General features: G+C 47.1%; 2 protein-coding genes across 4 annotated transcripts; one reads left to right on the plus strand and one right to left on the minus strand.

Moving 5' to 3' along the window:
• Window positions 1-3,972: 3,972 nt before the first annotated feature.
• DNAJB9 (DnaJ heat shock protein family (Hsp40) member B9) lies at window positions 3,973-10,531 on the minus strand. Of its 2 annotated transcripts, none has more exons than XM_029074046.2 (3): window positions 10,445-10,531; window positions 8,673-8,898; window positions 3,973-5,623 (listed from the first exon to the last, which is right to left on the minus strand). In XM_029074046.2, exons 2-3 carry the CDS (start codon window positions 8,887-8,889, stop codon window positions 5,178-5,180), a joined length of 663 nt encoding a protein of 220 aa, XP_028929879.1. In that variant the 5' UTR covers window positions 8,890-8,898; window positions 10,445-10,531; the 3' UTR covers window positions 3,973-5,177. The 2 variants fall into 2 exon arrangements, with proteins under 2 accessions (XP_028929879.1, XP_028929881.1); XM_029074048.2 differs by lacking the exon at window positions 10,445-10,531 and adding an exon at window positions 10,124-10,248.
• A 136-nt stretch (window positions 10,532-10,667) lies between these two features.
• Window positions 10,668-23,197, plus strand: THAP5 (THAP domain containing 5). 2 transcript variants are annotated; one of them, XM_029074052.2, is made up of 3 exons: window positions 10,668-10,809; window positions 19,807-19,999; window positions 21,861-23,197. In XM_029074052.2, exons 1-3 carry the CDS (start codon window positions 10,730-10,732, stop codon window positions 22,773-22,775), a joined length of 1,188 nt encoding a protein of 395 aa, XP_028929885.1. In that variant the 5' UTR covers window positions 10,668-10,729; the 3' UTR covers window positions 22,776-23,197. The 2 variants fall into 2 exon arrangements, with proteins under 2 accessions (XP_028929885.1, XP_028929886.1); XM_029074053.1 differs by lacking the exon at window positions 10,668-10,809 and adding an exon at window positions 10,960-11,092.
• The last annotated feature ends 803 nt before the right edge of the window (window positions 23,198-24,000 follow it).

Below are 24,000 nucleotides of genomic sequence, written 5' to 3' on the forward strand. Positions count from 1 at the left end.
ATTTGGTAAGCGCTTACTATGAGCCAAGCACCATTCTAAGCACTGGGGAAGATACAAGGTAATCAGGTTGTTCCACATGGGGCTCATAGTCTTAATCCCCATTTTACAGGTGAGGCAACTGAGGCATAGAGAAGTGAAGCTACTTGCCAAAGCCACAGAGCTTATAAGTGGTGGAGCCGGGATTAGAACCCACGATCTCTGATTCCCAAGTCCCAAGTCAGTTCTCTTTCCACTAAGCCATGCTGCTTCTCTATGTCCTTCAACTCTGTATTGCACTCTCCTAAGCACTTAGTACAGGGTTTTGCACACAATGTGTTCAATAAATACCACTGAACGATTGATATCAAGAGAAATGCCGGGAACATTAAGAGCTGTATAATTGTGGTATTAAAGCGCTTACTGTGTGCCAAGCACTGTACTAAACACTAGGGTGGATACAAGCAAATTGGGTTGGACACATTTCCTGTTCCACGTGGGGCTCCCAGTCCCGATCCCCATTTTTACAGATGAGGTAAATGAGGCCCAGAGAAGTGAAGTGTATTGTCCAAGGTCACGCAGCCAACAAGTGGAGGAACTGGGATTAGAACCCACGACCTCCTGACTCCCAAGGCCGTGCTCTATCCACTACGCCATGCTGCTTCCGTACAAGAGCACTTGACGCCATCAGAAAACGATACTGAAGGTTTACAAGGGTAATTATAGTGTCCAGCCAGCTAGGGACACTTGGAATTATCCCTTACACCACATTCAACTTTTAAGGCCATTCCCACCAATCCCTTTACACGCACTTCTTAACCAAGAGGCAAAGCTGGGCCACAAATAATGAATCCCCGGAATGCAATCAAAGATGAGCATTTAAGCAACCATCATCACGCCACATTCTCATTGGGGAGGAAATACGAGAATGGGTAACAGCTGCTTCACGGTGAAATGAAATGGGATAATCAAGATTGGCACATTTCGAGAATGGTGAACGCTGTGACGAGGCCGGAGCTGGGACATGAGACAGATCCAGAGTCGGGAGGGATGAGGATTTTCACTTAGCCATCCATCCCTGGGGCTTCCCCCCCAACTCAGCCAACAACTTCGCCCCTTCCCTCCTCCCCTCCTTAACTTCTATCTTTAACCGCTCACTCTCCAATGGCTTCTTCCCCTCTGTCTTCAAACATGCCCATGTCTCCTCCATCCTAAAAAAACCCTCTTGACCCCACTTTCCCTTCCAGTTATTGCCCTATCTCCTACTACCCTTCCTTTCCAAGCTCCTAGAACGAATCGTCTACACTCGCTGCCTAGAATTCCTTAACTCCAATTCTCTCCTGGATCCCCTCCATTCTGGTTTCCGTCCCCTCCACTCTACCTAGGCTGCTCTCTCAAATGTCACCCATGACCTCCTTCTTGCCAAATCCAATGGCTCCTACTCTATCCTCCTCGACCTCTCAGCTGCCTTTGACATTGTCGACCATCCCCTTCTCCTCCACACCTTGGCTTCTCGGACTCTGTCCTCTCCTGGTCCTATTCTTATCTTTCTGGCCCTTCATTCTCGGTCTCCTTCACAGGCTCCTCCTCCCCCTCCCATCCTCTAATTATTGGGGTTCCCCAAGGGTCAGTTCTTGGTCCTCTTCTGTTCTCCATCTACATTCACTCCCTCGGTGAACTCATTCACTCCCACGGTTTCAACTATCATCTCTATGCAGATGACACAAATCTACATCTCTGCCCCTGTCCTCTCCCCTTCCCTTCAGGCTCGTATCTCCTCCTGCCTCCAGGACATCTCTACCTGGATGTCTGCCCGCCACCTAAGGCTCAACATGTCCAAAACTGAGCTCCTTATCCTCCCTCCCAAGCCCTGTCCTCTTCCTGACTTGCCTATCACTGTGGATGGTACGACCATCCTTCCCGTCATTCAAGCCCAAAACCTCGGTGTCATCCTTGACTCGGCTCTCTCATTCACCCCACACATCCAATCCGTCACCGAGACCTGCCAGTCTCATCTTTATAATATTGCCAAGATCCGCCCTTTCCTCTCCACCCAAACGGCTATCTTACTGGTACAGGCTCTCATATCCTGGCTGGATTATTGTGTCAGCCTTCTCTTTGATCTCCCTTCCTCCTGTCTCTCCTCGCTCCAGTCTATTCTTCACTCCGCTGCCCGGCTCATCTTCCTGCAGAAACGATCTGGGCATGTCACTCCCCTTCTTAAAAACCTCCAGTGGTTGCCTTTTGACCTCCGCACAAAACAAAAACTTCTCACTCTAGGCTACAAGGCTCTCCATCACCTTGCCCCCTCCTACCTCTCCTCCCTTCTTTCTACTGCCCACCCCACATCCTCCGCTCTTCTGCTGCCCACCTCCTCACCGTCCCCCACCCTCGCCTATCCCGCCGTCCATCCCTGGGCCACGTCCTCCCACTGTCCTGGAGTGTCCTCCCTCCTCACCTCCGCCAAACTAAATTCTCTTCCCCTCTTCAAAGCCCGAGAGCTCACCTCCTCCAAGAGGCCTTCCCAGACTGAGCTTCCCCTTTTCCCTCTGCTCCCTCTGCCCCCCACCCCACCTCCCCTCAGCTAAGCCCCCTTTCCCATTTCCCTCTGCTCCTCCCCTCTCCCTTTCCCTCCCCTCAGCGCTGTGCTCATCTGCTCATTTGTATATATATTACCTTATTTAGTTAATGAGATGTACATCCCCTTGATTCTATTTATTGCTATTGTTTTTGTCTGTCTCCCCCGATTAGACTGTAAGCCCGTCAATGGGCAGGGATTGTCTCTGTTGCCGAATTGTACATTCCAAGTGCTTAGTACAGTGCTCTGCACATAGTAAGTGCCCAATAAATACTAATGAATGAATGAACTTCCTACTGTCCCTTGCTCCGGGTCTACCAGACCAGAATTGTAGCTAGAGAACTAGGTGTAGAGCACCTTCCACTGCTCACCTAGCCCTATCGTTTGTCCCCCACATCATTTTAAGGTCCCTGGTTCAATCAGGAATTGAGGCCCAATCGGAGGGTGTGGACAATCATAGACTGTAAACTCAATGCAGGCAGGGAATGTGCCTACTGAACTCTCCCAAGCTCTTAGGACAGTGCTCTGCACACAGTAAGCAGCATGGCTCAGTGGAAAGAGCCCGGGCTTGGGATCAGAGATCATGGGTTCGAATCCCAGCTCTGCCACTTGTCAGCTGTGTGACTGTGGGCAAGTCACATCGCTTCTCTGTGACTCAGTTACCTCATCTGTAAAATGGGAATTAACCATGAGCCTCACGTGAGACAACCTGATTACCCTGCATTTACCCCAGTGCTTAGAACAGTGCTCTGCACATAGCAAGCGCTTAACAAATACCAACATTATTATTATTATTAGTAAGCGCTCATTAAATTTTCTTTCAATCATATTTATTGAGCACTTACTGAGTGCAGAGCACTGTACTAAGCGCTTGGAAAGTATAATTCAGACAATCCCTCCCCACACCAGGCTTAGAGGCTAGAATTCGATTGACCGACTGACACATAAACCCCTAGGATAGAAGCCAGCACGTTCCCCAGAACGCCACAGCATGTCTCCTTCCATCAGCATCACCTCCAACCTGCCACCAACTGGCAGGAGCTGATGGTAGGGTCCAAGAAAAATGGGGAGATGAACATCTGGAAAATGAGGAATTGTAGATGTTGCTGAATCACCATCCTCTCAACTGGGCTAGAGCTCTTAGGTCACAGATTTTTGCCAGGCTTCCTCTCTTGGAGAGCCCTGCCCTTTGCCATCCACCACACTGGGGGGGAAGGGAATGCCCACTTATGAGCTCCTGAACAGATCTACGGCAGGATGCGGGGAACGATTTGCCTCAACATCCGCTTGTCCACAGACATCCGGCTCCACTGGGCTCCCCTAGGCCTCTGGGTTCCATTCTTGCCCACGAGGACCAGAGTGACGGTGAAAATCAAGTTACGGCATAATTGAAAACACTGTCCTACAGAAGACCAGAGTATTATGAATTTGTAAGTAATATATTTGTTTCACTCACGAGTTTACGAGATACAGGGCTAATGTTGATAATTACGTACCCTAGGGAGGTCACCACCATACGGGTCGTGACAGGGAAAAGTGCAGAACCGAAACCTCCATAAACTATACATTAAAGTTACAAAAGGGAATTAAACCTACGTGCAACAAAAGCACACAATTCTCAATAAAAAATATTGCACATTCTGTTATGGGTGCACAGACAGAACACGAGGTATTAATTTACAAACAAAAAAATGATGCAAGGACAGAAGGAAGAAAAAACACTTAATATGCCATTTCGTAACAGGGTTCAGGGAACCGTAAGTTTAGCGGGAAACAGGAGAGGTGTGAGATGTAGCCACAGGACTTCAGCACTATACAGACATAAATAGCTGGTCAACGAGCACAGTAAAGGCCCACAGTATTTCAGAAGGCTGTCTTTTCATATAACAATGTCTAAACTGTTACCATCCCAAGTTGTGTATGGGAAGTCATCACATTATGCCAAATACCTTGCTTAGCGATATCTCATCTTTAGTTTTTCTAATGAAAAGAATGGAAGTTTTTATGCTTATTCTGTTTATTGCCTTGGGAAAGTCAGAGGAAAAAAAAAAATCTAGACTAAGCCATCCTCTTGAGGGAGTCTACTAGAATGTGTTCAACATTCAATGCCAGTTTACCAACCTACTTATGCTGACAGATCACCGTAAAAGAAGCTTCAGGTAGATTTAGCATTAAAAACCAAAAATGCTAGTAGAAAAATCAATCAAGTTAAATAAAGAAGCTTTCACTGCAGTGCACCAGTTAACTTAGTTCACACGGCTAAAAGGTACAGAAGCTAATTAGCAACGTTTACTCTGCAAACTTGTGGTAAGCAAACTTCTTTCTGGGTAGATAACAAAATTTATCAAACTGGGGAGAATTGGGAGACATATTTTATCGGGTGGATTTATAGCACGTCTCCTTTTTTAGTTTTCCACATCAGAGAAAAGAACTCATTTCCTATTAGTTGCATCTTGCCAGACTTATTGGGATTAATTTATACATACCCTCTTTACAGTAATAGTTGCATTAAGTACTCTAAAATAAATGAAATAATGACCAGATCAAGATCAGTTCACTTTGTGTCTCGAATCAGAATACAATAGAGGAGAAGTCACTAGAATTGTAGGAAAAAGATAAAGAATTACTGTCCTGAGCAGTCAGTGTATGTTGTAACCATGTTTCCTCTCCTCTGAGTTACAGTCCTGCAATGCTTGCTAGACCCATGGAATCTATTTTCAGTTCGCACTGAATGTTGGTGGGTATTGTCAAAGCCACTGAATGAAAACATCTTCTCCATGTTTTCAAACATGTCATCAAACAATCCTCGTCCGAAGGGGAATTCCTGGAAGTGGTGCCTTTGCCTGCTGGAACCATCCTGGTGTGACCGGAAATGATTTTCAAAGTGTTTCTTGGTCTGGGAATTTGGGTTGTGACCAAAAAAGTCAAAGTCTTTAAATAAGTCAAAGTTGAAATTAAATGACTGTTGGGAAGAGCCTCCACTTCTTCGTCTTCCATTGTTAGTAAAAGCACCACGTCCAAGCTGATCATATTCTTTCCGTCGATTTTCATCCGAGAGCGTTTCATAAGCTGCAAGTATAAATTTTTTAATTCTAATTAAAATAAAATCTAAGATACTGGTAACAATACAGTTGGACTGAGCTAACACCTCGATTTCAAATAACCATAAAATATTTTAAGGGATAACCAAGGTGCCATTAAGAATTAACATTTACCGATAGACATGCTCTGAGCTATTACTTGTCTTTTACGTAGATGAGCACTAAAGGTTAATAAAGTTAAATATTTTAATTAACATAAAAGCACCCAATATTTAAGTTTTATATAGGAAACCGGGGTTCCCTTTTCAGTTTTCTAAGTTAAGACTCCTATTGCAAAATCTTGTGATGAGATTCCTCTTTGATACAAAGGTAAAACTGAAACGCTTAAAAAAAAAAAATCAGAAAAAAAATGATACCCAGATAGGAGGGGAAAGCTCTTCAAAAATACTTTGCTTTCAAAAATTATGTTTGTAAATTTGCTTACACCTCCACTGCGATTGTTGAAAGTCTGTTTATAATTTGGGGGAAAAAAACCAAACACAAATGAACCATTATGCGGGTTCTAATTTGCAGTTTATATGGGTTCATTACATCATAAAGCAACATGCAATTGGATTTCACAATATGACAATAAACTCACCTGGACCTCAATTAACTTAACTACCTTTACATGCAGGCTTGAAAATATCAAATCAAAAGGTTGAAATTTCAAAAACTGTGGAGTCACTCAAGTGTCAAATATCAAAGACATCACACCTGGGATCCAACCAATGTGCCTGACCTAAGCAGACACTGTCCAGGCTAGTTTTGAGTCGTGTGCCATACCCCTTTATCCCAAGTTCTTCCTTTTTTTCAGGTTTTCCCCCCTCTCCACCTCACACCCGCTTACTCCTCATGACTTCTCCACACCAAGTTCGCTGAAAGGTGTGTGCACACTGAATGTTCTCCACTGTACTGAGCAGAGCTGAAAGCATGAGGGCCCTCTCCCCAATAGTGCTTGCTCACATATGTGACATCTATAAATGCTAGATATTCCTAGCGCTTCTTAGATCATGTCTAATTCCCACCTGTGTTGTCGTTTACCAGAGCTTAATACCGTGAGCTGCACATGACAAGCACTTAAATGCTATTACTATTACTTATTTTAAAATGTGATTATTCTGGAACCAAGAGATACCCAAGCAGGGTTAGAAAATTATGAGCTGCTTAGGGGCAGCTTAAAAGTTACATTTATCAACAGCGTCACAAGCGCTGAAACGAACACCTTTTCGGCACTGAACATGTAATATAGCAGGTGTTCATTCAATTGCATTTACTGAGCGCTTACTGTGTGCAGATCACTGTACCAAGCGCTTGGGAGAGTACAAAACAACCATAAACAGACACTTTCCCTGCTCACAACGAGCTCAGAGTCTAGAAGGGGGGAGACTGACAAGAATATAAATAAATTACAGATATGTACATAAACTGTCTGTCGGATTGGAGGAGGCCAGACCAGAGGCAGGATGTGGGCGAGGGGTCGGCGGTGAGACAGACGAGATGGAGAGAGAAGGTTAGCATTAGAGGAGCAAAGTGGGCGGGCTGGGCTGTAGTAAAAGAGAAGTAGGAAGAAGGCGAGGTAGGAAGGGGCAAGGTGACTGACTGCTCTGAAGCCAAGGGTTAGGAGTTTTTGTTTGATGCAGAGGTGGATGGGCGACCACCGGAGTTTCTTGAGGAGTGGGGAAAACACGACCTGAATGTTTTTGTAGAAAAATGATCCGGGCAGCAGAATTAAGTATGGACTGGAGTGGGAGAGACAGAAGGCTGGGAGGACAAAAGGAGGTTGATGCAGCAATCTTGGAGGGATAAGATGAGCGACTGCATCTACGTGGTAGCCGTTTGGATGGAGAGGAAAGGGTGGATTTTAGCAATGTTGTGAAGGTGGGACCGACAGGATTTTGTGAGGGATTTGAAGATGGGGATCGAATGAGAGAGAGGAGTCAAGGATGAGGCCAGGTTTATGGGCTTGTGAGATAGGAAGGAGAGTGGTGCTGTCTACAGCGAGGGGAAAGTCGGGGGAGGACAGAACTTTGGAGGCATACAGAAGTACACACTTCTTCCACAACAAATGTTTCACTAGTATTTTGGAGAGTACTGAGCACTAGTAGGTGCAATCCACTGGATTACGTCTTTGGGAAGTACAAAACAGGCACGTGATACAAGGAGTTTAATGCCGTTTTGGAATTGGCTAGTGTCCGTCCAACAACACCTGTGTCTGGCTCGAATGGGGTACTGTGTTGGAAAAAAAATGGCTGGGTGCAAGGTGGAGGTCAAGGTGCACAAACTATAACTTTTTCGGACGTTGGGTTCATCAAGAACACAATCCCTGGGCTGCAGGAGGGCTGTTTACTGAGTGTCCATTTAGTGTGGTGCAGTGTAAAAGGCTTTTGAGAAGTACAGTATAGTCACGTGACACATTCCTTACCCAGGAGGAGCTCTAGCTAAGGAGGGGGGCAAGCACAGAAATAGTTTAGGCTTAGAGTCTAATGGGAGAAAAGTAGACATAAATTGACAATATACAACAGTTGAATAAGACAATAGACATAAATAAGACACAAAGAATAAGAAAGAACATGAATAATGAATGCCGAGGAAGTGACACGTTCAGCACTGTGGGAGGATAATCAGGAAATGTCCCTCGAAGGGAGTGATTTCCAGGATGGATCTGCAGAAGGTGAAGGATAAATGAATATTCCAAGCTGAGGGAAAGCCGTGAGCATGAGTCAGTTAAGGAGAGCTGTCTGGTAGGAGGGAAGAACCTGAGCAGGAAAAGAGACCAGTTAAGGAAGAAGCAGCTGACGGATCAGGAAATTTGCCTTATGGCTCACGACCCCCCCAATTTGGCAACCGCTGGCCAAGAGCCAGCTAAATAATGAAATGGTGTCACAACACGTATTGACTAGAGGGAGTTCTCCACTCCCTCGGAAGCTGCCCCTTTTGTTTTCAAAAAAGTGCCCAGCCCTTAAATACAATCAACGCACATAAAGTTTTCTAAAAAGCTGAACAACGGACACCAGCCACGTATTTGTCCACCTTACCTTCTGCAATCTCTCTGAATTTTGTTTCCGCATCAGGGCTCTTATTTTTGTCGGGGTGGTATTTCATGGCCAATTTGTGAAACGCCTTCTTAATCTGGCGCTCGGAGGCAGTTTTTGGAACTCCTAAGATTTCATAGTAACTCTCCGTGGCCAGGATGAATTCTGTAATCATCAAAATGCAGATCGCGAATGTGACGACAGACTGCGGGGTGGCCATCGTGGGTTCCTGCGAGAAGAGAACAAAAAATCATCGCTCTTGAGGATACAGTGGATCGGGAAAACTGTCAGGCTCTAAGGAAAATCTCCTACACCTCAATCGGCGATACCTAAGGTTACAAGTCATCAAATATAGATTGCAGACGCTCTCCTTCTGACTGGGTGACTGGGTTCATCAAACAAGAATTCTCTTGGATGCTCCCCGCCTTTGGCTCACTTCTTTGATGATTTCCTTTCAACACCACTCTGCTACATGCAGAAGGATCTTCTCTTTCCACCTGAACTCTCCCCCGGTCGATAAGTTTCCTTAGATTTTCCTTAGAGCCTGAAAGTTTTCCCGATCCTCCGTATCCTCAAGACCGGTGATTTTTGTTTTCTTATCGCAGGAAACGTATCGACCGGGGAGTTTCGGGCCCCTGCACCGCGAGCTCCTTGCGGGCAGGGAAAGCCTCTGCTCCCTCCACCGTCCTCGCCCAAGCGCTCAGGGCAGTGCTTCGCACCTAGGAAGCATTCGGGAAATTCCACCGGTTGGCTGAGTGGAATCTGATTTTCGGACGGGGATCACTTCGGCGAAGGAGTCTCTGGAAGAGGAAAATGAAAGTTGACCTCTCGGCCCAAAGAGGGGACACAAGCCCTCGCCCAAGGCGACCGGGTGACACGGGCCCTAGGAATTCAATTCAGTAGTATTTATTGAGCGCTTACTCTGTGCAGAACACTGTACTAAGCGCTCGGAATGGACAACCCGGCAACAGATAGAGACGGTCCCTGTCCACTGACGGGCTTCAGTCTAATCGGAAGGAAGGAAGGAAGGAAGGAAGGAAGGAAGGAAGGAAGGAAGGAAGGAAGGAAGGAAGGAAGGAAGGAAGGAAGGAAGGAAGGAAGGAAGGAAGGAAGGAAGGGCCAGCGACCCCCAATTTCCAGTTCAGAGAAATAAACGGGGGAGGGAGGGAGGGGCGTGGGTGGGGGATTTTAGCGGCTCAGAGCGAGGTGGGGGAAATATCAGTGGAAAGAGCCTGGGCTTGGGAGTCACAGGTCCCGGGTTCGACTCCCGGCTCTGCCACTCGTCAGCTGTGTGACTGGGGGCGAGTCACTTCGCTTCTCGGTGCCTCAGTGACCTCATCTGGAAAATGGGGATGAAGACTGGGAGCCCCACGTGGGACGGCCTGATGACCCTGGACCTGCCCCGGCGCTCAGAACAGTGCTCGGCACATAGGAAGCGCTTCACAAATACCAACCTTATTGAGACAGGGAGCGGGCTGGATACGACCGGCGAAGGTGGCATTAAGGGTGCTCCTGGGGGGAAAGCGCTCTGGCTTGGGGGGCGTTGAGAGCGGGGCTTCCCCGGGCGCGCCGCAAGCCGCGGGTTGGGAATGGCGGGGGGCAGAGGGGAGGTCTAGGTGTGGGTCTGGGCCGCGCGGGGTCCCGGCAATGGCGGCCCCGGGCCTGGGCCTCCCCGGGCGCCCCCCCTCCCTCCGGTCCGGTCCCGTCCCGAGGGCTCGACTCGACTCGACTCGACTCGACTCGACCCGACCCGACCCGACCCGGCGCGCACCGACCTGGGCGTTGGGCGTCCGCAGCTCCGCCACCGGCCGCAGGCTGCCCGGGCCCGGACGCCAGGGACACGAAACGCTCCGCTATTGGCTCGCGCCGCGTCACGTGACACCGGCCGCTGAGGAGCACGTGGAAGACTGTTGTGCCCCCGGCCCCCACGCGTCACTTCCGCCGGCGGCGGTGGCGGGGGCGGCGGGGCCCGTGGCGGTCTCCTCCTCCTCCTTCTCCTCCTCCTCCTCCTCCTCCTCCTCGTCGTCGTCGTGGTGTCCCCCGGCTGCCCGCGCGGCCCGATGCCCCGCTACTGCGCCGCGTTTTGCTGCAAGAACCGGCGAGGGCGGGGCGGCGCCGAGCGGAGGCTCAGCTTCTACCCGTGAGTGAGGGAGTCGCGGGGCGGGGGGCAGGGGGGAGCCCCGCGGGTGGAGGGGAGGGCGCCGCCCGGCCCGCCTCACCTCGCCTCGCCTCGCCTCGCCTCGCCTCACCCTCCCTCCCTGCCGGAGGAGCAGCCCCGGGGCCTGGGAGGCCGAGGACTCGGCGGCCGAGCCCCCTGCTGCCCGTCGCCCGCCGGCTGACCTTGGCCAAGTCACTTCCATCGTCTCTTTCGGCCGCCGCCGCCGCCGCCGCCGCCGCCGCCTGGCCTCCCAACGACTTCAACGGTGGGAAAGACTCCGTGTCCGTGACCCGCCTCCTCTCTGCCTGTCCACCCCAGCGTCCAGAACGGGGTTGGACGCATGGTCGGCGCTTAACAGATCCTGTTAAAATTGTCATCGTCGTTATGTTATGGAGCGTGGTTTGGGACCAGCGTCCTTCCGCCGCACGGAACACACTCCTAGCCCCCCCGGGAAATGCCCGATCGCTTAATCAGTGGCTTTTAGTGAGCATTAACTGTGTGCGGAGCACTGTACTGAGGGCATGGGGGAGTGCAACACAACAGGGTTCGTAGACGGCTACCCTTCCCACAGTGATCTGGCAGACAGACACTGAAATAGATTGCAGATATGTACAGAAGAGCTGGAGGGCCGAGGTTAGTGTGGGAAAAAAGGGTACACGTGCAAAGGCAACACAGAGTAATAATAATAATTATGGTATTTTGTTAAGCGCTTACTCTGTGCCAAGCACTGTTCGGAGCGTGCGCTGGGGTCAATACAAAGCGATCAGGTTGTCCCACGTGGGGCTCACAGTCTCAACCAGCGTAGTTCAGTGGAAAGAGCACGGGCTTTGGAGTCAGACGTCATGGGTTCGAATTCCGGCTCCGCCACTTGTCAGCTGTGTGACTTTGGGCAAGTCACTTAACTTCTCGGTGCCTCAGTTACCTCATCTGTAAAATGGGGATTAAGACTGTGAGCTCCACGTGGGACAACCTGATTCCCCTGTGTCTACCCCAGCACTTAGAACAGTGCTCGGCACATAGTGAGCGCTTAACAAATAGAATGAATATTATTATCAACTCCCATTTTACAGATGAGGTAACTGAGGCATAGAAAAGTGGCTTGCCCAAGGTCACACAGCAGACAGGTGGTGGAGCCGAGATTAGAACCCACGTCCTCCGACTCCCAAGCCCGTGCCGTGAGGGAAAATGGGGACTTAGTTGGGGAAGGCCTTTTGGAGGAGATGTGATTTTTAATAAAACTTTGACGGTGGGGAGAGTCATCATCAGATTAGCTTGTATCTACCCCAGCGCTTAGAACAGTGCTTGGCCCATAGTAAGCCCTTAATAAATACCATCATTATTATTTGAAGGAGGAGGGAGTTTGAGGCAGGATTTAGGTGAGGGGTCGATGGCAAGATGAGATCTAGGTACGGTGAGTAGGTTTGTTACAGAAGAGACGTGAAAGTGCAGAGTTGTAGTAGGAAATCAGGGAGGTAAAGTAGGATTGGCATAATCCGTATCTACCCCAGTGCTTATTGCAATCCTTGGCACATAGTAAGCGATTAACAAATGCTACAGTCGTTATTATCACTATTATCATTTAATAGACTTTGAAGGTGGTAGTCTATTGTATATGAAGGGGGAGGGAGTTCCAGGCCAGAGGGGCAACATGGGTTAGGGATTGTCAGCGAGTTAGACAAGATCGAGGAATAGTGACTATGTTGGCGTTAGACGAGCAAAGTGTACGGGCTGCGCTTACTGTGTGCCAAGCACTGTACTATAGATTCAAGATCATCAGGTTCCACTTTGGGCTCCCATTCTGAGTAGGAGGGAGAAAAGGTATTGAACCCCCTTTTGCAGATGAAGGGACTGAAGCACAGAGAAGTGAAGTGTCTTGTCCAAGGTCACACAGTAGACAAGTGGCAGAGCCGGGCTTAGGACCCAGGTCTTCTGACTCCCAGGCCCAAGCTCTTACCACTAGGCCACACTTCTTGTCTAGTCTGTAAATTCGTTGTGGGCAGGAAACATGTCCACCAATTCTGTGTTGTACTTTCCCAAGCACCTAGTACAGTGCTCTGCACACAGTACGTGCTCAAAACTACCGATGATGATGAGGATGAAGTGGCGGAGCTGGCATTAGAAGACAGGTCCACTGACTTTTGAGTTCGTGTTCTCTCCACTGGCCACACTGCCTCCTGTACATACCCAGGGGACGGTCTATACTATGTCCACAAGAAGGGCAACATACAGCCTTTAGTTTGGGTCATGGGGTAAAATTTTATATTTTTAAGCTCTGGACAGCCTACAGGGGCTGTTGATCGAATTAAAATGTTTCTGATGTTCCTTATTAGTTATATGCTCTAATTATAGATGTTAAGAGTTTTGAGAGTTGGAATTTTAAGTATGCATTCGTGGAACCCAGTGTCTCTCCTTTTACTTCCGCTTCTCTCCCCACCAACCCCACTGCCCATCATTTTAGATTATGCACTTCAAGAAAGCATGAATTCGTGCTTGCGGATTTTCCTTGTTTTTCCAGTGTTAGGCTCTTGGTATTATAGTCCGTTATTTTAATGGCAAGGTGATGGGTGGTAATCTTTATCAAGTATGAATGGGTGAAGAAACCTCTTCCTCTCCCCTCCTCCTGCACCTGCTACCGGCCTACTATTTTTCTGGCAGTCTCTTAGAGTCAGCCCAAACAGTGGAATATTTAAATACATATTTAGCTTCTTTCCCAATCAATCAGTGGTATAAGTTGAACACTTACTTTAATGCAGAACACTCTACCAAGTTCTTGGGAGAGATAGTAAACATGATCTTGGTCCTCAAGGAGGTTGCCTTCTATCAGGTTACAAAAAGTTAATGACAAGTAAGGGGAAGCAATAGAGTTTAAAGATATGTACGTAAGTGCTTTGGTGGTAGTGGCAGCCTCGGGGAGGAGCGGGGGGATCACCCAAGTTCTGAGATGACGCAGAAGTCCTGAAATGACAGGAGGGGGGCAACAGGGTGAGGAAGTGAGATGAGTCGGGGAAGGCCTGCCGGAGAAGTTGTGATTTCAGAAGGATTTGAAAGATGGGAAGAGTCTGCAGATGTGAGTGCTCATAATATCCTGACTGGATTATTGTGTCAGCCTCCTGTCTCTCCCCACTCCAGTCTATTCTTCATTCCGCTGCCCGGATCAGAAACGCTCTGGGCATGTCACTCCCCTCCTCAGAAACCTCCAGTGGTTGCCTATCAACCTTTGCACGAAACAAAAACTCCTCACTCTTGGCTTCAAAGCTCTCCATCCCCTTGCCCCCTCCTACCTCACCTCCCTTCTCTCTTTCTACTGCCCATCCCGTACACTCCGCTCCTCTGCCACTCACCTCCTCACGGTCCCCCAGTCACACCTGTCCCGGCGTCGACCCCTGGACCACATCCTGCCCTTGTCCTGGAATGCCCTCCCTCCTCACATCCGCCAAACTAACTTTCTTCCCTTCTTCAAAGCTCTACTGAGAGCTCACCTCCTCCAGGAGGCCTTCCTAGACTGACTCCCCCTTTCCCTCTCCTTCTCCTACCTTCTCCCTCCCTCTGCTCTTCCCCCTTCCCCTCAGCACTGTGCATATTTATATATATTTATTACTCTGTTTTGTTAATGATGTGTATATATCTATGATTCTATTTATCTTGATGATGTCTGCGCCAGACTACTTGTTTTGTTTCGTACTGTTTTGCTTTACTGTCTGTCTCCCCCGTTTAGACTGTGAGCCCGTTATTGGGCAGGGATTGTCTCTATCTGTTGCCGAATTGTACATTCCAAGTGCTTAGTACAGTGCTCTGCACATAGTAAGTGCTCAATAAATACTATTGAATGAATGAATGAATGAATGAATGAATGAATGGAGGGACTTCCAGGCTGGAAGGATGTGTGAGTAAGAGAGGGAAGAACTGGGCACAATGAGTAGGTTGGCTTGAAAGGAGCAAATTATGCCTGCTGAGGTGTAGTGGGAGAGGAACAAGGATTACTATGGTGGAGAGAGCTGGTGGAGTGCCTTGAAGTCATCAGTGGTCATGAGTTTTTGCTGGATTCAGAGGGGAATAGGTGGTCTTTGAAGGTTTTTGAGGAGTAGGGAGCTGCGCACACCGATGTTTTAGAAAAACGATCTGGACAGAACGGACTGGAGAGAGGAAAGACTGGAGCCAGAGGAGTCTGCAAGGATGCCGATGTTGTAATCAGATCAAGATATGATAAGGATTTGGGCCAGTGGTGAAAACTGGGATGGGAGAGTAAGGGGTGGAGCTGTTGGAGGAATTGGCAGGCTTGGGTGACAGAATATTGGAGTTGAGAGGGAGAGAGGAGTCAAGGATATTACCAAGGATGTGTCCTTAGGAAAGGCGGAGATGGTGGCATTCTTCATAGTTATGGGAATGTTAGGAGGAGATGATTTTGGAGGGAAGACTGTAAGCCCGTCACTGGGCAGGGACTGTCTCTATCTGTTGCCGATTTGTACATTCCAAGCGCTTAGTACAGTGCTCTGCACATAGTAAGCGCCCAATAAATACTATTGAATGAATGAATGAGTTTGATTTGGGGCATGTTGAGCTTAAGGAGCCAGCATTTATGAAGAGATGACTGGGATGCAGGAGGAGATGCAAGGTTGCACCCCAAAAAATGCGGGGGGAAATATCAGGGCTTGTGAAGTTGATTTGGGAGTCACCGCATAGAAGTGGTTGTTGAAGCTGTGAGAGTGTATGAGCTCCCCAAGGGAATGGTGGAAATTGAGAATAAAGGGGATCCAGAACTGAGAACTAAAACTTGAGGGACACCCAGAGATATAGGAAGTGGGAGGCAGAGGAAGAGCTGGCAGAAGAGACCGAGGATGAGCGACAAGCAGGCTACTGAGAGAGAGCTGTCAGAGAAACCAAGGTTACGTAATGTTTCCAAGAGAAGTGTTGATTCACCATTTCAAGGGCTGCTGAAAGGTCAAGGAGGATTGGGAGTTCAGGAAATGCCATTGATCGACTCATTCAAGTACATTTGATTTGGTGAGGAGGTAGGTGATTCTTGACTTTTGAGAGAGCAGTGTCATTGCCGTAGGAGCAGCAGCTGGGTTGTAGAGTGTCAGGGACTGTTGGAGGACAGGAAGAGGAGGTGTAATTCCTCTTGAGGAATTTGGACAGAAATAGTAAGGCAGAGAAGCACTGCGACCTAATGGATAGAGCACAGGCCTGAGAGTCAGAAAGGACCTGTGTTCTAATACTGGCTCTGTCAGTTGTCTGCTGCGTTACCCTGGATAAGTCATTTAGCTTCTCTGTACCTCAGTCACCTCATCTGTCAAATGGAGATTAAGACTGTGAGCCCAATATGGGACAGGGACAGTGTCCAACCTGATTAGCTCGTATCTACCCTAGCGCTTAGTTCAGTACCTGACACGTAGGAAGAACTTAAATGCCATAAAAAAAAAAGGAAAGAAACACGGGGGATGGGGAGATAACTGTGGTGCAGTGAGGAAGGAGCCATCAAAGAATGAGTAGTTGAAGATGGTGGTGGGGGTGGGAGGAAGAGTGGAGACAAGTGTTTTCATAAGGTGGTAGGGTTGGAAGCACAGGAGGAGGGCCAAGATTACCTCTTGAGAGGCGGCTGGGAAAGATGAGAGTGAGGGGTGGGTAGGAGGCAGGTGAGGAGGAGGTTGGCGTCGTCTTCGTGGGTGATAAAGCTGAAAGATAAGAGAACACTGTACATATATTTGTATGGTATTTGTCTAGAGAACTGCGGCTCTGACTTGTGCCAGAAATTTGGGAGGGCTGGGCTCAACTTGCTCTCCCTGAATAGGGATGTCAGGAAGACCAGGAGACTGGGGCAGATTTGATAGCTGTGATAAGCACATCTGACAAACGTCTCAGAGTGGAAATGGCCAAAATAATAATAATGATGATGACGGTATTTGTTCAGCGTTTACTGTGTGCTTACACTGTTCTGAGCGCTGAGGGGGTACAAGGTGATCAGGTTGTCCCACGTGGGGCTTACAGTCTTAATACCCATTTTACAGTTGAGGTCACTAAGGCACAGAGAAGTGAAGTGACTTGCCCAAAGTCACACAGCTGACAAGTGGCGGGGCCGGGATTAGAACCCTTGACCTCTGACTCCCAAGCCCGGGTACTCTTTCCACTGAGCAGTGTCAACTTGGCTCTTTTAATCACGTCCTCCCGTGGTCCTGGAATGCCCTCCCTCCTCACCTCCGCCAAACTAATTCTCTTCCCCTCTTCAAATCCCTACTTAAAGCTCACCTCCTCTTAGAGGCTTTCCCAGACCGAGCTCCCCTTTTTCCTCTGCTCCCTCTACCCCTCCTTCACCTCTCCGCAGCTAAACCCTCTTCTCCCCCCTTTCCCTCTGCTCCTCCCCCTCTCCCCTCCCATCCCCTCAGCACTGTACTCATCAGCTCAACTGTATATATCATCACCCTATTTATTTTGCTTAATGAGATGTACATCACCCTGATTCTATTCATTTGCTATTGTTTTAATGAGCTGTTCTTCCCCTTGACTCTATTGCCATTGTTCTTGTGTCTGTCTTCCCCGATTAGACTGTAAGCCCGTCAAAGGGCAGGGACTGTCTCTATCTGTAACCGATTTGTACACGCCAAGTGCTTAGTACAGTGCTATGCACATAGTAAGCGCTCAATAAATACGAATGAATGAATGAATCACCCGTGCTGGTTTGGTCAAGAATTCACTGTCAATAATTGCACCTTTGACTATACCAAGGACTGCTTCGTTTCTTCTTTTTTTTTTTAATGGTATTGTTAAGCGTGTACTAAGCATTCATTCATTCAATAGTATTTATTGAGCGCTTACTATGTGCAGAGCACTGTACTAAGCGCTTGGAATGAACAAGTCGGCAACAGATAGAGACAGTCCCTGCCATTTGACGGGCTTACAGTCTAATGGGGGGAGACAGACAGACAAGAACAATGGCAATAAATAGAGTCAAGGGGAAGAACATCTCGTAAAAACAATGGCTGGGGAGATGCAAACTAATCAGCTAGGACATAATCCGTGTCCCACACGGGGTTTATAGGCTTAATCCCCATTTTACGGATGAGGCGCAGAGAATTGAAGTGACCTGCCCAAGGTCACACAGCAGACAAGTGGCAGAGGCAGGACTCTCTGACTCTCAGGCATATACTGTATGCACTAGGCCATGTTGCTTCTTTCTCTCTCTACCTCTCTCCCCTTCTCCAAAGTGCAGGGCCTTTCTGTCCTCGTCAGGGTAGGGAGCTGAAATGATTTGTCCATTCTGGCTACTGAGCCATCTCAGGAATAGGAATACTGCTGATTTTCATTCCTGGCAGAGGAAAATCATCTTTAGTTGATCATAACATTATTTTAGATGGTGCAAGTGTTTCTTTTAGACCGAACTTGAAAAAAATAAATCTGGGAAGAGAGATATTTGCTACCCACCCCCTGCCAAAAAATGATGAAAAATATTAATTTAAACTCTGTCATGAAGTGTAGCTTACAGGATATAGGGGTGTTGGGCTTGAAAAGCCACTATACAAGGAGGTTGATATTAGTGAATCAAGGCAGCATGTTATAGTGAAAAGATCCCAAGATTTGTGATTTAGTTCCAGCTCTGCAACTTGCCTGCTAACTTCTCTGTTTCCTCATCTGTAAAAGAAGGATAAAATACTGTGGAATCCTAGGATGACTTTAGAAGCAGCGAGGCCTGGCAGACATGCTTTTCGTTGCCAGCTTGGTAGAGAATTCAGAAATAGAGAGCCTGCAGGATTCTCTGCACAGTCCCATATCCTTTTTTATTGGCTGCTTTAGTGGACTTGGCTTCTGATAATTGCTAAATAAATTTGATTGCCCTGCAAAGTTCAGTAAGATCCTAGGATTGCTCCCCAGTGGCCATGGCTAGTTGGATCAGAACTGAGGCTATCCTCAGTTCTGCCCCGTTCCTCATTAGTATACAGTTGGTAGTAGACCTGGTCGGTTCAACATTTGCCTTTCAGGAGGCCCTCTTCTCACCACCCATTCTGTGACGTGGCTGACCTGGATTGACTGGCCAGAGCACCCAGTATCACCTGCCTCTAACCTAGACATGAAAATGCTTCCTCCAATACCGTTCTCCTGCCCTTTACCTTTTTTTTAGGGTCAGGGAAAATGCAATTACCCTCACAGATGTCATGGCAGTTGGTCAGCCAAACCAAGCGCCATTTCTGCCTTGTAATGCCATCAGAGAAAACCCATTTTCTCAGCCTTGTGAAGGAAAACCACACATGGGCATCCGTTTTTAAAAAGGCAGCTTTTTGTGACCCAGGCCTCCTAATGCTCTATCTTTGTAGGGGTGTTTCATAGCCCTGGGGAAAATAATATTTTGCAACGGCTACAAATCCCTTTCATAAGTCTCAACTTGGTGATGGCACTGTCTTTGTAAAGCAGTTTGGGTTTTAATTTGCATTAACTGTTCACATTTCTACAACTAAAAATGGATGGGGTACAGTTAGCACAGGCTTGAAATACAGAACTTAATTTTAAGTATCTCTGGGAAATATTTAGAGATGGTGCTATCAAGGTGTCCTGAATTTTAATTGCGATTGTATTCTTTTTAAACAATCTCTGATTTGGCCACAGATCCTAAGCATTCATTCTTCAATCACAAATTAAAAATGCCAGGAACAGTTCAGGGGAACAGGTCAGGGGTGAGAAAGGTTAAAGTCAGATTGTCAGTGAATTCATGAAAGGCCGGTATGAAGGGTGAAGTTGAGTTGGATCGAATTAGGGAAAAGTTTGTATAATGTTTCTCTTCTAATTGGAAGTAAACCCCTGTGAATTGTGTTTTGGGCTTTTGGATGGCGGGGGTGGGAGGGGAGTGTGGGTGGCTGTGAGGGGCGTATTTTAAAGCCTGAATTGGAGGGCAGCCTGATTCACATGTCTTAACTGGGGCTCACAATCCACCCATTCGGCTTCTGAGTAGTTGAAGTGTTTTCTCGTTTCTAATACTATCTTACCTCTCACCAGGTTTCCGCTTCACGATAAAGAGAGACTTGAAAAATGGTTACGGAATATGAAACGTGATGCCTGGGTACCCAGTAAATACCAATTCCTATGTAGTGACCATTTTACTCCTGACTCTCTCGATGTAAGATGGGGAATTCGATATTTAAAACAAACTGCCATACCAACTATATTCTCTTTGCCTGAAGACAGTCAGGTAATTTATCATTTTTCAGTTTTATATTTGCTTTAGGACCTTGGTCTCAGCTATGGGTCAGATTGTTTGGGACCTGTATAACCTTCTATTACAAAAAAATCATAAAATTATTTTAGACGGTGCACTTGTTTCTTTTAGATCTAACCTGAAAAAAACAAATCTGGGAAGAAAAATATTTGGGCTTCTCCCCCCCACCCGCCAAAAGATGATGAAAAATACTAATTTAAACTCTGTCATGAAGTGTAGTTTACAGGATATAGGGGTGTTGGGCTTGAAAAGGAGGTTGATAGTAGTGAATCAAGGCAACATGTTATAGTGAAAAGATCCCAAGATTTGTGTTTTTGTTCCAGCTCTGCAACTTGCCTGCTAACTTCTCTGTTTCCTCATCTATAAAAGAAGGATAAAATACCTATGCCCCTTAAACTGTGAGCCTCATGTGGAACAGGAACTGTGTTTGATCTGATTGTCTCATTTCTTCCAGTGCTCAGCCCAGTGCTTGGGCTAATCCAGCGATTTAATAGATACCATTAATATTATTATAGGAATATTAATATCATTATCGGTAATACTTTAAGTGCCCTTGAAATGTCTTTTACTTCCAAGAGATTGTTTTCTGATAAGTAGCTTATGTCAGAAGAGTTCTCAGTCAAGGACAGTTTTGCCCCATTTCATTAAAAGTAGACATATATTTTTATCTGTCCCTGTTGAGAGAAGTTTACCAGTCTAAGGATGTATGTCCAGCAGGCCTTTGTTTAAACTCCCCATACAAATAGAACAAAAACCTTCCAGCCTTTAAGAGTATCGGGAAATCACTAAAAATCCAGATATTTTGCTTCTTGTCATCACTATTATTTTCCCCTAGTGAGGGGTCATTTGCAAGAGGGGTTTCAAAAACAATTTCTTAGGTGTATACATACTGGAAACCAGATAGGTATCTAGCTCCTATTTTTTTATAGTTTACCATGTTCACCCTTTAAATTGCAGTTACGTGCTTATGGATGTCCTTCAGATCTTTGAGCTGGAAAGCTAGCAGAACATAGTTAAAAAGTCTCAAAGAAGCTTCATACATTTTCCTTGCCAGAGCCACCGCTTCAGCTGTGCAAGACTAGTACCTATAGCCTTGGATAGAGTGTGTCTTGATTATCTGAAAAATCCTTGGACCAGTTTTTGGCCAGATAATCACTTGGACTCAGGAAATGGCTATTTTTCTGCTTCTGCCATCTCTGTCATCCAATGGGGCCTACTTGGGTGGACAGAACACGTGCCGTCTCTTTTTGCTGCTCGGTAGTCTCCCAACGCAGGCCCCTAAATAATAATAATAATAATAATGTTGGTATTTGTTAAGCACTTACTATGTGCAGAGCACTTTAAGTAACAAGGCCTATGTGGGCAACTATCCCCCCCCGCTAGAAGAACTTTTTTTTATTATTTCCCCAAGTGGAAAACCAGTCTTCCGTGGCTCTTAGAAAATATTATTTTCTTTTATTTCTTATGCATTTTGTAGTGTCAGCCCTTTCTTTTCTATTAATGCTGCAAGGGCCTCAAACTCCAAAGGCTTATGTGGCATTTGAAGGTAGGAACTGAACAGAATATTCGATTCATTAATTTGTACACGTTAAAGGCCCATTGGTATTTTCAAACAGCTGTAAGCGACTCGGTAAACTAGTGAACGTTGGTGTTAGCCGTCAGTTGTTCTCACCTTTCTTTTCTGTTAGTGAGTACACCTGATGGTTTGAGAGAACCAACTAGTGTGAGTTATCTGGGAAGATAGACCTTGAAAAATGAAAACTTTCTTCCGAGTTTGCACATCGAGCACTCGGTAGGTTTGACTGATGGATCGATTGGATTCTTTCTCTTCTAGGGAAAGGACTCTTCAAAGAGCAAGGTTCAGAAGAAGCAAACTGTGGAAGGTAAGGAAATAGGCCGGCCGTTAAAGTCAGAAGTAGTATCGGCATCCCGGGAATCGTGTTCACCCCGACAAGGTGGAAGTGCTCAGGCACCCTGCTCGTCGGTCATGAGGGACCCTCTTCAAAAGAGTAAACTGCTAGATCCCAAACCAGAAAGCTCACAGGTCGATGACGTGCTTACTCTGAAAGCATTTAACCAACAGATTGAAGAAGCAAAATCAGTTCTGGAAGCCTCAGTTATCCAGGATGTAGAAATTGGCAGCTTTCACCCAGTAGCCGAGAACCTTCTGAATTCTGCATCTGCTTTGGAGCCCGCAAATCCAGAACATTTATGCCTGTCTTTGGAACCGATAAATGTTGTTGAAGAAACGGCCACTGATTGTCCAAACCTTTCCGTGGATGTGCAGGCGGGTTGCGGCAATGCCGTCTTATTCAATACTATCTCCCAGACTTTCGGAGAATTGACTCCAAATGAAGAATCGGTTATTACTATTCTCTTACCTGCTGAAAGCTCGAAGCCTTCAGTGGTGTGCAGTTCACTGGGACCCGCTCAACAGGAAGTGCTAGACTTGGAAGACACAGACACCGACGACTCCTCATACAAGGACGTGGACTGTGGAACGGAAATATTACAAACAGAGCATTCATACTGCCGACAAGACATCAACAGGGAACAACTCTGGCAAAAAGTTTCCAAGCTGCATTCCAAGATAACCCTCCTTGAACTCCAGGAGCAGCAAACCCTAGGAAGGCTTAAATCACTAGAAGCTCTCATAGGGCAGCTGAAACAGGAAAACTTGCTTTCTGAAGAAAAGCTCAAGATTGTAGAGAATTGTTTCACAACATTTGAAGTTACCATGATCCAATAAAAACATCTAGGATTTTACCGAAGCTCTTTGATTACGCATTAAGTGACCTTTCCAAAAATGAATCTCCCGTCTCCGAGACGCAACGTTCCTCAGCCGAGGCTAGGGGGCCGGGGGAGATTTCCAGGAGGCTGAAGAGACTCGGAGTGGTGGTGCTCTCTGGGTTGGACAATTGGAAGGCGGTAGCTGCCTTCCCCTGCCCTTCTACGTCTCCCATTCCCCACTCCTCCCTTCCTCTCCCCCTGGTTTCATAAGATGAACAAGGGAGGCTGCAGCTGGCATGGGGTGGGGATTTTGCCTGCAAGTTCAATGGAGGAAGAGCTGCGGGCAGGACCCATTTTGAGCTTTTGGTTTATTTGCTGTTTGGTTTGAAGATCCTGGCCCCAGAAATTGAATTTCTGGAATAAAGCAAAGAATGCCCGTAATTATTTTGTTGTTATTGCTTCCGCATCAGAGCACAGCCTCTAGGCCCCATCCCACATGTAGGTCCATTCTGAGAGTCCGGAGGGAGTTGGAGACGTGCAGTGCCCCGGGGGGGAATGAATGCACAGTTACCATCTCTGGACTTCTCTGCTTCCCAACTGAAAGAAGGAGAAAATGAATTTCCCCTCTGCCCACCTCACAGTAAAACTGTCAGAGTCAGGAGAGCTTCATGTAGCTTGGAAGTAAGGTGTGTGAGTGAACAAAACCTGGTGGATTTAGTCATTCAGGAAGCCAGACTGAAGGCAGTCTGAGGAGCTTGGTCGGGATGATGTTTTGGTTCCCATCCATTGGCCCAGCTATCCGGGAAAGCCTCCAGTACCCTAGGACTTGTCCTCTGTGAGGCAAAGCCCTGAAGCTTTGATTCCGTACTTCACCTCCACAGATGGATTGCAGAGCTCGAATTGGTTGTTTCATGGCTTGTCTTGAACTAATCCTGCAGAACTCCTAAGTGCCTCATTCGATTCTCTGTACATAGGAAGTACTCACAGACCTAATCCCCGTTTTAGAGATGAGGTAACTGGGGCAGAGAGAAGTTCAGTAATTTACCCAAGCTTATATTCCAGAAGCCATAATTCAGTGCAGTGACCTCCCTGCTTCTCCCCTTCCAGTCCAGGAGGAGCTCAGTTCCCCCTCCAACAGGTACACAAAGAAGCCACCTTTGCCCTCTGGGAGGAAAGACACAGTTTTGCCCTGTCCTTACCCACCTTCTGGCCCACTGTCAAATACATCTTTGGACAAGAGGCCT

The sequence above is a fragment of the Ornithorhynchus anatinus genome, chromosome 10 (genome assembly GCF_004115215.2).
Source record: "Ornithorhynchus anatinus isolate Pmale09 chromosome 10, mOrnAna1.pri.v4, whole genome shotgun sequence".
Taxonomy (NCBI): Eukaryota; Metazoa; Chordata; class Mammalia; order Monotremata; family Ornithorhynchidae; genus Ornithorhynchus; species Ornithorhynchus anatinus.